We start from the raw sequence: 16,183 nt of genomic DNA, 5'->3' as shown, positions 1-16,183 counted from the left end.
TCCACAAACTTCTGGGTCTGTTTCTTTATCTGCAAAGAGCTAACATTTGCACTACTTACCTCATTAGATTACTAAGGATCACATACAGTAAAATATATGAGTGCTTGTAAATGGAAACGCACACCAACACATACTGATTATTATTACCCCAATAATTATTCAAATGTGGACCTAGAAAAATAATTAAATAATTACCACTCAGTGGCACTAGGCATGCTCACTAGATAAACCATGCAAACATTTTCAACGTTCAATGGCAATGTTAAAAAAAATCACACAAAGATATAATACCAAGGAACTTTTTTAGAGAAAGCACTGAAAGACACACATTTGGTTGACTTAAGAGACCTTAAAATGATTTAGAATGATTTACAGCATATAAAGAGGTATTTAGTCTTTAGTGGAGAAGGTTGCTAGTCACCTGTCAGAAAAACAAGCATTGTGGGCATTCCTAAGACAAACGGAATAAAATTCGTCACTTTTCGCTATTTTGTAAACCAGGCTTCTCACCAACAATTGTATTAATTTTTCCAGTATTCAGACATACCCTAAAAGAGGTTATAGAGAATGTCTGCTTCTAAATCACATCCAATGTGAACTTGCATAAATGCAAGGCATCAATAGAGTTCTTATAACTCCAGAGGCACCTGAAAGTTTTCACTACCCTTCATGCTCACTTCATATTCCATAAATAATGGAAATACAGGGAATACTTCGAATCTAAATATTTCACAAATCCTTCTCGTGTGGCTGTCTTAGTCTTATAATACTCCACTCTGATGGCCTTTGTTTGTTTGGAAAATTAAGTAGTACATTAACCTTTCCCTTCAAATATGCCTTTTGATGTTCATTCTTACACCAAAAAAAAAAAAAAGTTAACCCAAAACAATAACGATGCAAGGGAAGAGATAAACAAGATACAATTCATTAGGTATAAAAATATGCTGTTTCAAATTCAGAATAATTTAATAACTCTTCGTTATTTCATATGTATCTGGAAATGGGACAGATACATGTCCTGATCCTGTCACAAGAGGTAGAATTCCAGCATTTGGTACAACGTTCCAAGATAGGGTTAAAGTGACATTCCTGTTTCCCCTATAAAAAGATATAATAAACAGATGTCAGCAGAAACATTTGTAGTTCAATAAAAACGTTTTAATTCAAGCACTGAGGTATCAAATACTTTATTTTTAACCAGCTATTCCTAATTGGAATTCTAATCTACACACAAGTTTTTCTCAAGTCGTTTGAAATCCTAGATGATGCTGGGAAACACCAGCATTCTCACTGCAGGTCTCCCATAATGACCTTCCTCAAGTCACTTTACAGTCACAGTTATTCGAGCCATCAACCAAAATGCTTAAATGAGTAAAACACAGGAAACAGAGAGATTTGAGCTAGAAATCAGGAGACAATGATTTGAAACCTAATTCTATCATTATCCAGATGGGCAAACCTGAATCAATCAAACTCTCTCAGGGCTGGAAACTTTTCATCTGCAAAACCAGGTTTGGTTAAAATAGCTCTCCCCTAAAATCCTTTCCAAAGTTGACCCACAGAGCTTAAGAGCTAAAACTGACCCAAAAGATCAATCATTCTAATTCCTTCATTTTGTATAAAAGGAAACTGAGGTTCAGAGAGATTAAGTGAACCAAAACTAGAAACTTCGGTATCAACTCCTTGACCAACACGCGGCTTCCTGGTTCAGGTTCCCAGGCTCCTCTGACACCCCCGAAGGAGCCCTCTGACGACAGTCCCACTCCCGGGTCAGCAGCCCAGGCTCCCTGTACCCTTAAGGGCAGGAGCCCCAGGCCCTCCTCGTCTCACCATTACACGTCCCATAATGCGAGAGAACTGGGCACTGTTTTAGACCTGGGTTTGCACGGTCCTATTTCTACCCCATCTTCCAGTTCACATCTGTATAAATACTTTTCTTCTCTCTCAACTTTTCTTTTTAGCTGTTTTTCTTTAAAATAAAAACACATCACGTCTTTCCCTCCCCTTCATGTAACATCACACGTAAAAAAATGACAAAGAATTGCTCACTTGAGACCATTTCCATCGTCAAAGAAAAAATACTTCGTTTTCATATCTTTCAGCAGCAGCTTTGGATTATCACCTCTCAGAACAATCTTGTCCCACAGAACAACCTGGTTCAGAGCCTACATTAAAATAAAAATTAATTAGATAATTCAACAGATACAGCATCTCTGTCACTTCAAAAGTATGTTAAGCGAAGAGTTTAATTTATATGAATGAATCCAACTTTGAGGGAACTGCTAAAATCTTAAAGCAGACAAGATGGTAACAAGTGGATAGATACAGGAGTGAAACTTCTCCTGGACAAAAGAAAGATACTTCCCTAAAGGAAATCACCCCTATTGCCAAGGCAACTGTATTATTCAGAGCCCCTCAAAGTTTAATGCAAGGTTTTAGACTTATGTGCTCTCCAGAGTGAGGCCCTAGGAGAAACAGAAGGCACTAGGATCCCTAGAAGGGAAGCATTCTTTTAAATCACTTTTCCCTGTAAAATTTCCGAGACCCTCCAACTCTGTGGACACTGCATGGTGCCAGGGAAACAGAGAGAACTAATCCCTGTAGATCACACTGCTAATACAGGTCACTGCTGCTAGATTATCTCATGAAAATTTATGTATCTCCAAGGTTTTTAAATTATCAAGGAATCACTAAAGAAATGAAGCCTTTTTAGGTTTTTTTTTTCCTTTAAATTAAGAAAACATAGGCACGTTATTGTTTTACTATGGCAAAATCCTAGAAGTCAGACAATTCTTTTAAGCCACTGCTTTGACATATCATAAACAAGTTTCGTTTGGAAAATGAGAGTACAAAGTGGAGAAAAAGCACATTTGTAACCACTTCTAAATGCCAAGAAATGTGTTCTTATGAAGGTACCATCCATTAGCTTGTGAGGCCAACTGCTCAGCATTAACTAAAAAGAAATGTGGAACAGTTAATTTCTAAAAAGGGGTTCAAATCTTCACCTTAAACCCTCCAACATTAAACAGAAACATCAAGACTGAAGAACAAAGAATCAAAGATATGCCAAAGTAAAATGACTTTTTATGTATATTTATTCATTCACCAAAGCAGTGATCTGTCAAATTCCAAACTGTATTAACTTACTAGCCATGCTAGAGTAAATCAGAATGATTTATGAATCATATGAATCTGACTCAGGTATATCCATCAGCAAGAAGGTGACATATTTATTTGGATCATTTGCTGAAACTTGTAGAATACTTGTGCTTATAACTGTCACTCTTATCTTCAGAGCAGCTTTTTCTGTTTAATGCTTTGTTGATTCTCAAGGGCAGGGGATCAAAACTTATTCAACCCAATATTCTTACTGCCCAACAAAGTAGCCTCCATAAAAGATATGCTCAAAATAAATATACAAAGAATTGAAGTGCTAATGATTCCAGTTAACTAATCAAACCAATCAACAAATAAAGTTGATTAATTTGTCATCCCTTGAAAATGAATATACAGTTCAAATACAATACAGAAGTAGACTCATCTCTTAACTACGAATTACCTCAGGCTATGCTGATAACAAAACATAAGGGTAACTCAGGTAAAAACAACATAGAAGCACATTTTGATTCCACAGATTGCACCTTTCGGAGTTAATGCACATATCAGAATCATTCACCTTACACTTTTAGGACCTAAGAAGATTTCTGTTTTATCAATATGCTATATAAATATTTTAACCCTTACTCTTATCTGAAACAAAAGCTCTAAATCAGACTGGACTAATAAATTTCAGTCACAAACTAATAGTTTTAATAATGTTATAATAGGTTTTAATCTAACAGTTTAATAGCTTTTAATTATAAAACTTCTAATCAATTCTAATTTATGATTAAAAAGAATACTTTAAGTGTTCAAACCGATAAGTCCTGTACAACTCAAAACAAAGTAATGTATTTCTCAATATAAATTAATTGTAGATATATGGCTTAATAAAAGACTATCAAAACAGCTCACATCATGTATTAAAAGAGGAAAAATATAAATATTTAGATGGATTTTAAAATAATCTAAGAGACGATTCACAAATTAGTTATCTTTACAGCTTTTGATTCCATATCTGGGTAACAGAGTCGTAAGCACAAGTTACAAATTTCACTGATTCAAGTACCTTGCCGTCTATCTTTAATGGTAGCTGTGGAGAGAGAATATCTTACCTTAAAGAGGACTTAGCTGAGGAGTAATTCGACCTCCTCATTTCCTCATATACCCATAGTTCAGCAACATCCTTTGGAGCTTATCACTGGAAATAGTCTCCAAAGATTTTTGATAACGAATTATTTTGAACACCAACCCCAAACTATGCATCTTTGTTTACAAATTACGTACATGATACACATTACTATTATAGTTAGATATATTATTATTGATAGTGAATGTAAATGTGCATTTCAAATAGTCTTCTTGACTAATGCTAAATTGTTCTCAGCCAACTATTTATTAGATCTCTTTGATTTTTTCTTTTTAATCCTTTAACGTGGCTGAGCAGCCCAAGAGGAGCAGACATGTCAGCTCGGCCGTTTTCCTGTCGCTCACATGTGTCTGGACCATTAGCATTCTCTTCAATCTGTAATTTCTTTGAAAGAATTTTTTAACCATTTTTCCATTTGTGAGGATTAGTTTATTTAAAACTAGATGATATAATCTACTCAATTGGGTACACATTGCACAACTTTGCAAAATGCTGAAAGTGAATGGATAAATGTATGTAGCAGGCTGACTGCCTGCCCTACAGAATTCCCCCTCTTCCTCCAGAGAAGATGCGCGTTTTAGGAGGCGTGTGACCATTTGACTTAAGGACCGAGTAGAGTATCAGTGTCAGTCCATAGAGTGAGTATCAGTAAAATTTCACATCTTTTTTCTCTCTTACTTTAAATTGAGAAATACATAAATGGACTTTTGGCTTCCGGTGTGGCCCATGAGGAGCTTGCAAGTTGCCACTGCATCCTAATGCCAAGTAAAAGCTGAACAAACTGAAAATTTGGCAACTCTTCTTAGATCCATAAGAAAAGAAATAGTAGGTCTTAATTGTTTTCCTTATATATCTAGGCATTACCTTGCTTGCACCCCACTCTTGGGAACCACGATGCAGGGGGGCTGTAGAGGCAGACAGAAAAACAAAAAAGACAGAAGCTACCAAAGGAGATAAAGTTTTCTTAGTAGAGTCACCTTTCCATGGGCTTGTGATTTTTACTAAATTACTCAGGTCAGATATTTCGAATATATAAAATTTATATTCTTTTCTAAAGAATGAGGTTTTAAATATCTACGAAAATACTTCTGTACATATACTTACATTATTTTTTGTTGAATATTCGGCTGATAAATAAAGAAACAACTGCTTAACATTCCAATCAAATATATTTTCTAGATGTATATAAATTAAGGAATATATAAATCATAAAGCAGCATACAACTTTGAAACAGATTTTAGTTTTTCTTAATTATTCATAGCAATACTGATACTAAAATTAAAAAAAAAAAAAAGGAGAGGTGGCCCAGAAATATACTGGGCCTCTAATTTAATAAAAATATATAGAAGATGATATACTGTAAAATCCAGCTCATTCCAAAGTCAAAAAATATCAGTGAGATTATCAGTATAATCTCACATATGATTCCAATGGAGTCCTGAGTATAACCAATCACCACAATATAACTTAATGTTAAGCAAAAGTGAACTAGGCTCAAGTAATTAAACCAAGTACGGTAAATTGTACATATTATTTTTGGACATATGCCAGTAGAGATCAAAATGTCTCAACCCATGAAGTGCTTTCTTAAGAGTACGCAGCTGAATACCAATCTGGTTTCACTAGTTGTCACCCGAGTGAAAAAAAACTCACCAGGATTAATTACAAAACTGGTGTCACTGAGAAATGAACTGAGTTAATGTTTGGATTTCATTAAGCATCATATGTAAATGGTTAAGTCATTTTATTATATCCGTTTATATACTAACAGCTACATGTTCAAGACATTCCACTCTTAGATATGTGTATCCATTAAGAATCACTATTTTAGAATTCAGAAGTCTTAAATATCTCTTTATAAAAACAGGTACAATTTTAAGTTTTAGCAGCCATATTAAGAAAACCTAAACTACAAATGATGAAATTAAATTTCACTATAATTGCCCACATACACAAAGTTCCTACTTTCACACTAGCTCCAAACTCTCTCTCACTAGCTTAGATTTTTTTTTTTTTTAAAGACATGAAGACTTAAAAGCAAAAGTTTAACACAGGACTTTTCTGATGGTGTACTCTATTTCCTAAAAAAGTGCCTACAGAACTAATTCCTAGTCTACTTCTAAACCTAGTAGTTTATTTCTAAAAAACTCAAGTTAAAAGTAATTCCAGGCTAGCAAAGAGACATGTCAGGTAAACTCCCCAGGTAGATAATCTGCTTCCACTGTTCAGATAGTTGCTTTACACAAGTTCAGACAGTTCAATCTCCATAACCAATTTTAATCCTGGGGTCTTAAAAAGGCAGATGAGATCCCAGAGGTGGCACGTAACAACGCTGCCAAGATAGTAATCTAAGACCCTAACAGAAGATTAAACTGGCCCAGTGATCAGAGGTGTCCAAAGGTGGAAATTCAAAATAAAGAGAAAATATTTAAATCACCTCTATTTTAAATAACTCTTTTAATTGTTACGATTTCTCTGACTCTTATTGTAAAAGTACTTAAAAAAAAGAACGATAATGGCAAAATGCTAATATGGTTTTTACCAATAACCATCTGACAGTGACCTTCTGAATCACAGAAGATGCAATTCACTTTTTCAACATATGTTTCTCTCTGCTATCACAAAACATGGACATATTCTTGGGGATTGTACATGAAACGTTACATCTAGGTAGGCTGAGTAGTGGTTACATTCTTCCGTCTTTAATCTAAATGATCTAATTTTATTTTCTTTCCTAAATACAGATTCAAACGCTCTTGTAGCGTTAGATCTATTTAATGTTTCTGTGAAGAATTTAAAGTGTGTTCACACAATAATAACTCATCAATCTATAAATACAAGTTTTCTCAAGGTTGAACGAGGAGGTGTTAACACAACTATACTGATGAAAACATAGGCATAGAAATTAGCAAGGTTTGACTGATTCAATGGATAAACATACTCACTGTCCCCCAAATCACTAAATATGTATATCATTGTAATACTAAAGAGCGATGAAATATTTGCTAAAAAGGATATCAGCAGTTATATCAAATGTAATGAATCCCAGATCACTTCTTTCTCTAGGTCCAGTGAAGTCTTCTACATTTTTTCTAGAAATAAAGGTAACAGTTTCACCATCCTTCAAACATAACAGCATACAAAACTCACAAAATTCCTTACATACGTGAAAGACAGGGTCTAGCTGTATCCCACAAAGAAACAAGTAAAAATCAGAGAAACTTATAAGTGTGACAATGGAAACATTCTAATCCACTATAAAAGGAGGTCTTCAGCTATTTTCATTTACCTTCAAAGAACCCCTAACAAAACCCAGGGGGAGAAAAAAAGTGCTCAAAGAATGTGGAAATATTCGATGTCAAGTGATTTGGTAGACTGGGTAGAAGAAAATTACATTTGACTGCAAGGTGGTATGGAAACCAAGATTAAATGAACAACTACTTTTCACTGAGCACAGACTAGGTATGCATCTGGGTCAGGGCCACTGTGTGTTTTTGACAATTATCTCAATCCTCACAACAGGCCTACGAGTTGGGTATTACTTCCACTTCAGACAAAAGGAAATGAAGACCCAGGAAGGTAGGAAGCTTGCTCAAGATTCACAGGAGCTAACAGCTGTTCAGTGTGTACCATGTGCCAACCTCTTCTAAGCCCTCCCAGAGCAGACAGCGCTCGTGATGTCCTGCCTGAGTCTACCGGGATTTAAAAAAGAGTACCTAACAAACATCAATGCAGGGAGGGAAAAAAAAAACGTGGGAAATAGCCATTAGATGACTGGCTTGTTGGCGTCTGTGACTTAGAAATAAAACTAAGGTTTAAGACCAGGGAGCTTTTGTTGGAAGATGGCACAGATAAGAAGGACACGAGAACCGGGGGGGGGGGGGGAGGGGGAGCTACGAATCGAATAAAGTGCCAGAGAATAAAAATTAGCATAAAAAAATAGGCATTAACTGAAGGACAATGTCATTTCAAAATTCTACTTCGGGCATTTTCTCTGATTTATTCAAGCGGCTGGCCCTTCACAAATAAAATTAAAAGCACGCCGCCTGGGAGCGCTGGGAGGCCGACTCCTCCCCGGGCATCCGAACCTCTCCTGCCAACTTCGCAGGCGCCGCGGGTACCTTCGGCGGCGGGACGAGGGGGACGGACCCTGCGGAGGGGCTGGTGGGGGGCGAGTCGGGCCGGGAGCGCCCGGGACCCCGAGCCCCGCGCCGGCGGGGGTGCGGCCGGGCGGGCCCGCTGGGCTGGTGTGGTGCTCCCTTATTGGCCGGGCGCGGGCGAGGGAAGTGAGGCACAGGAAGGAAGCGGAGGCAGCGATCCGAGCAACGCTCGAAACGAACATTTAAGAGCAAGCCCGGGAAGGTGCGGCGGAGGGTGGGAGCCGAGGGAGATTCCCCCAAGGGGTCCGCCCGGGAGCGAAGGCCGCTCGGGGAGGCGGGGACGGGAGGGGAGGGAGGGGGCCCGCGCGGCAGCCCGGCCTCGGCGCCCCCCGCCCCAGCCCGGCCCGGACGCCCAGCCCCGCTGCCCGACCCCGGCCGTACTCACAGCATGATCCTCGAGACGTGCAGCCGCACCGGGACGCTCCGGTCTTTGAAGGCGGTGGTGATGAAGCAGCCGAAGGTGAGCGCCGCCATCACGCTCAGCGAGAAGGCGAACAGCGAGTTCGCCCGTGACAGCACCGTGTTCATCGCGGCCGACGTCCCGAAACCCGCTCCCCACGCACACTCGGGACCCCGTTCCGGCCGCGGTCCACCACCCTACTAGCCGCGCCGCCTGCGCCGCGCGTTCCGGGGTGGGGGGGGGGGGCGCGCGCTGCCGCGGCCCCGCCTCCTTTCCGGTCCCCGGACGCGAGCGAGCGCGCGCGCTCCCGCCGCCTGGACACACCCACCAGCGGGCGGGACGCGCCGAACCGGAGAGCCGGAGCCGCGCGGGGGCCCGCCCCTCCTCGCGCGGTCTGGCGCCGCCACCAACCAGCGACCAGCAAGGGAGGGGCGGGGCTTCGCCGCGGAAGGCTGGCTTCCTAGGCGCTGGCTTCCTCTCGTTCGGCCCGCGGCTCGCCCACCATCCTTTCCCCGCCCTTACGGCAGGTGCTCTGCGGCTGCGGCTTCCTGGGTGCTTAGGTTCCGTCCATTTGCACTTTAAACCGGCAGCGGGGCCAGGTAGTTTGATTTGTGTCCTGACGTGTCGCGTTTGGAAGCAGAGCTTTAGAAAGCGCCGAGTCTTCCCCTTTGTCAAACCTGGTCAAAGTTAGAACTTCGGCTTTTTGGGAGGGCGTGGGAGCCTTTGCTTTCCACGCCCAGCCTTAGACCAGTTCCTGTTAATGCTTTGCCTTCCAGCGGCTGCTAACGCTGTGTTAGCCGATAAGGATGCTGCTACCCAGTTTAAATAGTCCATTTAACAAGGTGTATCGGGGAGCTGAAAGGATGACCTCACTAGGTCCTTAGGATCAAAGGCGGTGGTGGCTGTGGAATTGCTGTGTCGCACGAAGTATAATTTAAGTTTTATTTACGTAAAATATTTAATATGTATCATATATAAAAAAGATATGTGCTATAAAATACATAAACTTACAATTTAACATTAGCAAGCCATCAATACATAATGACCCTGAGGGGCCGTAGGGTTCATACAGTGCCAGTCCCTGAGCTTAAATATACTGTCTGCCAACACCTTTGTTCCTTTTGCAACGAGGCTTTTTTGTACTTACAAAAATGGGATTCAGAGGGCCCAGTAATCTGATGAAATTAATTTTTAAAAAAAATTCTCTGTCCGTAAGCCAGAAGAGTTTACGAACACCTGAGATACCTGCAAACCAGAAAGTGATGATATGATCCTGATGCTGGCTTACGTTGTCTATCGTTGAGCCCTTGCTTCTTTGCATTATTCATTAATCACTCAGTTTTCATACAGCCATGCAGTTAGAATTATTACTAAGTGCCTACTGTTCTAGGTAGAGTTTTAGGCTTTGAGAGTACAGGACTAATAAGGCAAAGTCCCTGCTAAACTGGAGCAAAGCCAAGTAATGAAAAACGGATAAACTATGAACTAAGGAGAGATCCTTAGTTGAGTTAAAACCCTAAATTTTTATCTTCCAGGCAGCCAGAGGTTATTCAATAAAGCAACGATTTATTGAATACTTAGCACAGTGCATAAACAAAACAATTAGGTATTCTTATTATAGGATGACTTAGAGAAGGGATGCTTGTTGTTACAGGTGTTGATGTCCAAGGAGAGTATTCTAAGAGATACGGGACTGCAAGTATGGGTTTATGTAAGAGATACCCAGCAGTCTGGTCCAGCTGAACAATGTATGTATAAAGCATTAGGTGGAAAAGAGTCTGGAAAGGTATATTAAGGGCCTTTTGTAGAAAACCTGGCCAAGGAGTTAGGATCTTATATCACAAGACACTACATGTTAAACAAGAGTGGCATCACTGAACAGACAGCCATTTATAAGTTACATGTAGAGAGTAAGTGCCTGAGGTTGACCACAAAGGGACAAAAAAAAGAAAGACCGATAGGGACATTTCAGAGTCAAAAATCTATGATTTAGCAATTGCTTAGATAGGAGTGTGTGCAAAATATGGTGGAAAGTAGATTGTGAAAGCACAAGTGAAATTAATATTATTATGACATCATGGCTTGAATTTGAGTGACTGAGAATTCCAAAACACATGCAAGTCCACAATAGGAGCAGAATAGGGATGGGGTGGGGAATTCTCTTATTCTGTTGTAATTCTCCCATTGTTTCTTTGGATTGTCTAGATACTTAATCATACCATGTACATTAGAGAACACTTTACCTTTTCCTTTCCAGTTTTTAAATTTCTAATTGTATTCTCTTGTCCATCACAGTAGCTAATATTTCTAACAAAACCCTCAATAATGGAGATAATTGGCATCCTTTCATTTCTCCAGCAAGTAAGATAGTGGCTTTGTGATGTAAGTGTTGTGTGTGTGTGTGGGTATCATATTGATATCTAGGAAATATCCATTAATTCCTTTTTTATTGAGAAGTGTTCTTTAACATGAATGAGTGTTGAATTATTTTCACATGTGTTTTCTGTATCTTTGGATGTGATCGCATAATTTTTCTCCCTAACTCTATGCCATAGACTGAATGTTTGTGACCCCACCCCCCAAATTCATATGTTGAAATCCTAACTCCCAGTGTGATGGTATTAAGAGTTGGGACCTCCAGTAGGTGATCAGGTCATGAGGGTGGAGCCCTCATGAATGGGATGAGTGCCCTTCTGAAAGAGACGCCAGAGAGCTCCCTTACCCCTTCCTTCATGTGGGGACTCAATGAGAAGACTACCAGTCTATGAACCAGGAAGCCGGCTCTCAGCAGACACTGAATCCACCGGCACCACGATCTTGGACTTCTGAGCCTCCAGAACTGTGAGAAATGAACTTCTGTTATTTATAAGCCACCCAGTCTATGGTAATTTATTATAGCAGCCAGAACAAACTAAGACACTCTATTAATATGATGGATTATATGAACAGATTTCCTAATATTGAACCATTGCACATTCCTGGAATAAACTCCACTTGGTCATGATGAATTAATTTTTAATATGATCTTAGGCTTTCTTTTCTAATTGTTCTTTTAAGTTTTTGCCATAAATATCTGTAAGTGAAATTGATCTGTGTTTTTCTTTTTTGGTCGTAATATTATACTCAGATTAGAAAATGAATTTGTAAGTTTTCCTTGTTTCTCTATGCCCTAGGATATTTAAGTGGCACTTGGATTATCTGATCTTTAAAAATTGGGTAGAAATTACCTTGAGATGCTACTCTTCTTTTTTGATGGTTATTGATTGTTCAATGTAATTACCTATATGTGTGCTTTCTCCCTTTTTTATTATTTTAATTAGTATTTTTTCTTTGTTGAATTTTTTCAAAGAACTATCTTTTACATTTCCTAATTAATTCTACAGTTCCTTGTTTTCTTATTCATTAATTTTTGTTTTTAACATTATCAACTATTTCCATTCCACTTTTCCTTGGTTTTCTAGCTTTAAGGATTAGATATTTAATTGATATATTTTCATTTTTATTGTTATGATAACCACTTTAGCTGTATCCTAAAATTTTTGATCAGTTGTGTTTAAATTTTGTATTTCTCTTCTGAGGGGTAGCTTAATTGTGTGTGTGTGTGCGTGTGTGTGTGCATGCGCGCACGAGCTACATTTCCAGGAGGAGGGACCTTTTTCCTTTTGATTGTTTTAAATTGATGTCTGATTTTATTTCATGTAGACAGAGAATGTTGTTTCTGCTCTTTGGATTATTGAGGTCTTCTTTGTGGCCTAAAATGTCACTTTTGTGAATATTCAGTGTGCACTTGAAAAGGTTATGTATTTTCTGCTAATGGTATACAGAGCTTGATATATATCTATGAGATCTATCTTATTGATTATGTTATCTATGTCTTTTTTATCCTTATTAACTTTTTGTTATCTTTGTTTTCTTGGATTGAGAGAGATGTGTTAAAGTCTCCAAATTATTGTGTTTTTGTCTGTTTCTCCTCTCATCTTTATACTTTCTGCTTTATACAATTTGTTAAGTAATAGTATGTCTTCATCATGAATGGTAGTCTTTAGCATCATAAAGTATTCTTCTTTTACTCTTAATGCTTTTCGATCTGAGTTCTAGCTTGTCAGTTGCCAAGATTGCATGGAAGGAAATTGAGGCTCTTATTTATCTAAAATAATACTGTAGACCTCAGTTAAGGTTTAGCACTTTTTGACTGAATGTCTTCTCCTCTTTGATAATTTCTACTGAGAACCTGATGGCAGTTATGAGAGAAACAGTTGGAGGGCTTTGTCAGCACTTGAATAAATAGGGAGTGGTCGACCGGGGAAGACATACTTAGTTATATTTTCCAAAAGTAGGAAGAACCACAGGATAAAGGTAAAGTTTCCATCTTCTTATTTGCAAATAATTATTCTTCTGTAACACTGAGCCAAGAAGAAGGAAGAGGAGTAACTTAGGGAATACTTTAAATAAAGCTGTGTGCACGTGGACAGTTAGGCTGTGGAAAAGGCAGATAAACCTAAAGAGACAGCATTGTAATCACATATGCTATTGTGTTCGGGATGTGTAAAGTGCCCCAGAAGCACCAGGCTACCCAAGGAAGTTGCTGCAGTGGAGTATGTTATGGGTCTGACCCACTGAGGACTCCCATTAGAACTACTTTTCATAAAGGGACTATAAATTATACTGTCCATCATGGAGAGTCATACATTTTTCTATCCCTTTCAATGTCCAGGACAGAACCTTGTACCTAGTAGATGCTCAAAAAATTCTAGTTGAATTGAGATGCCCTGAATCCATAAACCATATTTTTGAAGAATTTTCACAGAAAAAATATACATGTCATACACAAATAGCAAGTATTTAAAGTACAAACTGGTAAAATGGTATCAAGTGAAAGCTAACTTGGATCTGAAGGCTGAGGACAAATTGTAGAAGGCTTGAATGCCAGGGGGATAAGTTTGAACATCATCCAGGAGACAGTTGGAACCTCTGGGAATTTTAGGTCATTTGAATATAAAGACCATGGGGTCTCGAGGTAGATAAGTAATTTCTTAGGGAAACATGAGACTGCTGGCGGGTAGACCAGGTGAGAGATTATCGCAGTAGTTCAGACGTGAGATGATGAGCATGTGAATCAAGGCGATGGCAGTGCAGATAGAGGGAAGGAGCAGTTACATCTGTGAATTTCCCTATAATTTCATCCAGAGCCTCTAGGTTTTTACTACACTGAGAGTATTTCCAAGGACTCTGGGAAATACCCGTATCAAGTCATTCAGCCCAAATTCCAATCCTGGCACCAATTCACTGGCATTTCATGGATGCAGCTTCATGGAGGACTGTTTCATGGATGAAGCCAGGAGATGTGAGACTCGTGGGTCAGAGACTAAGGACTTTGTTACTTGGGGCACAGCAAGCAGCACGAGCATCATGTTTGAATTGGTTCTTCTTGGCCTCCGAGTCCCTCAGGGGTGACACACAGGGCCCGGATGTCAGCTGTGCCCACACCATTTGCATTTTTGCTGAGGAGTGTTAAGCTTGAGGAACGTACCTTTTACAGCAAGCAGTCAGCAAGGAGGCATCACCACCTCCCTCAAGGTTGCCCACTGCAAATACAACTCGAGAAACGGCCTGAGTAAAGAGAAGTCAGGACTTTGCATCGGTGGCGTACCCAGCAAAACATGCATGAACACAGGTTCAAAGACTTCTCTCCCAGTGCGTGGATCCAAAAGTTGTATGTGTTTCAAATTGCGATAAATGACAAATAGCCTTCAAAAGGTTGTGCCCATTTACACTCCCAGGCACGGTTAACAACCATGGAGTTTTTGGTTTTTATGCTGAGCCGATTGCCAGTTTGCATTTCTGAATGTAAGGTTACAGATGAAATATGTTTGTCGCTCATTAGTATTTTCTGTGAATTGCCTCTCCAAAATTGTCAGCCCCCTTTCTGCTATGAAATGCTGTCTCTGCCACTTGCTTGATTTTTCTTGCCTGATTTTCAAGACCTCAGAGCTCTAAGTCCAGCCCACGTTGCCACATTTGTCTCTGCAACACTCACCTTCTCCCCTAGCTCCCAGGGCCTTCATCTGCCAGATTCCTTACGCCTTACCTCTTGTTCCCTTCACTTAGAACGCTCGCCCCTTCTAGTCTCCCCCTCCACTTTCTTCCCATCTTTTAGGTTCCAACTCAGGCTTCCCTGCCTCTGCCAAATATTCCTTGACAAGTTCTACTTACCTAGATTTCACTGCTTTGAACTCTTTCAGAAACTTCTTTCCATAAACCAGAATTTATAACTTAATTTTATGTTATAATGAATTTTTATGGTTATATCGTCTATGTCACCCTTACCTCCTAGGTTTGATTGCATGGATCTATGACTACTTTTATACCCTATATAGAGCCTCTTGGAGTACATATTATCATACGTGTATTTAACCAAACAGATAGCTTCAAAACTATTTTTTTCAAGATATTTGTTTGGTTAATGACTATTAAATAGACCATGCCAGTCTTATAATTCTAGCAGTTCTATTCCTATGCATTTCTTTAAAGAGAGAAAACCAGAAAAACAAAACGCTTAAGCAGAAGGAAAACCACTTACTGGGCATTTGAGGGGACAAAGGACTAGGTAATTTAAACAAAACAAAACAAAACTCGTGGGCTTCCCTGGTGGCGCAGTGGTTGAGAGTCCGCCTGCCAATGCAGGGAACATGGGCTCGTGCCCCGGTCCGGGAAGATCCCACATGCCGCGGAGCGGCTGGGCACGTGAGCCATGGCCACTGAGCCTGCACGTCTGGAGCCTGTGCTCCTCAGCGGGAGAGGCCACAACAGTGAGAGGCCCGCGTACTGCCAAAAAAAAAAAAAAAAAAAAAAAACTTGTTGCTTTCAGGTCATTTTGTGTCTGTTAAAGTTTTTCCAAGCATGACTCCTATGACACTAAGGAAACTTAAGAATATGTTTCCATTTTTGTTAGAGTATGTATGTTTATTTTCGTTGTTACTTACATGAAAATTACCCGTTCAGCCCAGGGCCCTTGGAATGAAGCAAAGAAGCAAATGTTGCCACTCAGGAGGCTGTGGGGCTTTTATAAAGTTCATCGTCGGCCTCTAGAACATTCCTCCAAGCAGCCGCTCTTCCATACTTCTGTCCTTCCATTGTTGTCACTCTTTGCATCTCGGCTTTGCACTGTGGGTCTTCGTTCCTGTCTCGGGCCCTCCTTTCTCAGGCTTGCTTTTTGAACCTAGCCTTTCGGTCCACTGTCTTTGGCCCACCTGTGTGTGCTGACTGTTAGCCTGCATGACAGGTTAGCACGTGGGTTCACGGCTGCCTGCCCCTCATGCACAGGCCAGAATAGTTTATGGAGCCTCCTTGGTCGGGGCATGGCGGTTAATTGG

At 39.9% G+C, this 16,183-nt stretch overlaps 1 protein-coding gene across 1 annotated transcript; it reads right to left on the bottom strand.

Annotated features, from left to right (window-relative positions):
• Nucleotides 1-904: 904 nt before the first annotated feature.
• On the bottom strand, nucleotides 905-9,018 carry SPCS3 (signal peptidase complex subunit 3). The gene is made up of 5 exons (XM_079726597.1): nucleotides 8,796-9,018; nucleotides 7,269-7,342; nucleotides 5,354-5,430; nucleotides 2,050-2,165; nucleotides 905-1,098 (listed from the first exon to the last, which is right to left on the bottom strand). The coding sequence occupies exons 1-5, from the start codon at nucleotides 8,936-8,938 to the stop codon at nucleotides 966-968; spliced, it is 543 nt and encodes a 180-aa protein (XP_079582723.1). The 5' UTR covers nucleotides 8,939-9,018; the 3' UTR covers nucleotides 905-965.
• Nucleotides 9,019-16,183: the final 7,165 nt, after the last annotated feature.

The sequence above is a fragment of the Hyperoodon ampullatus genome, assembly GCF_949752795.1.
Source record: "Hyperoodon ampullatus genome assembly, chromosome: 20".
Lineage (NCBI taxonomy): Eukaryota > Metazoa > Chordata > Mammalia > Artiodactyla > Ziphiidae > Hyperoodon > Hyperoodon ampullatus.
This window is presented reverse-complemented; position numbering and strand designations above follow the sequence as displayed.

Bases quoted from the DNA above. Each gene is read 5' to 3' on its own strand.
- SPCS3 (XM_079726597.1), bottom strand. From the start codon at position 8,938: ATGAACACGGTGCTGTCACGGGCGAACTCGCTGTTCGCCTTCTCGCTG. The intron at 7,343-8,795 runs GTGAGTACGGCC...CTTTATTTCTAG, and splicing joins CACGTCTCGAGGATCATGCT to AAAAAATGTAGAAGACTTCA. The intron at 1,099-2,049 runs GTGAGCAATTCT...ATCTTTTTATAG, and splicing joins GACGATGGAAATGGTCTCAA to GGGAAACAGGAATGTCACTT.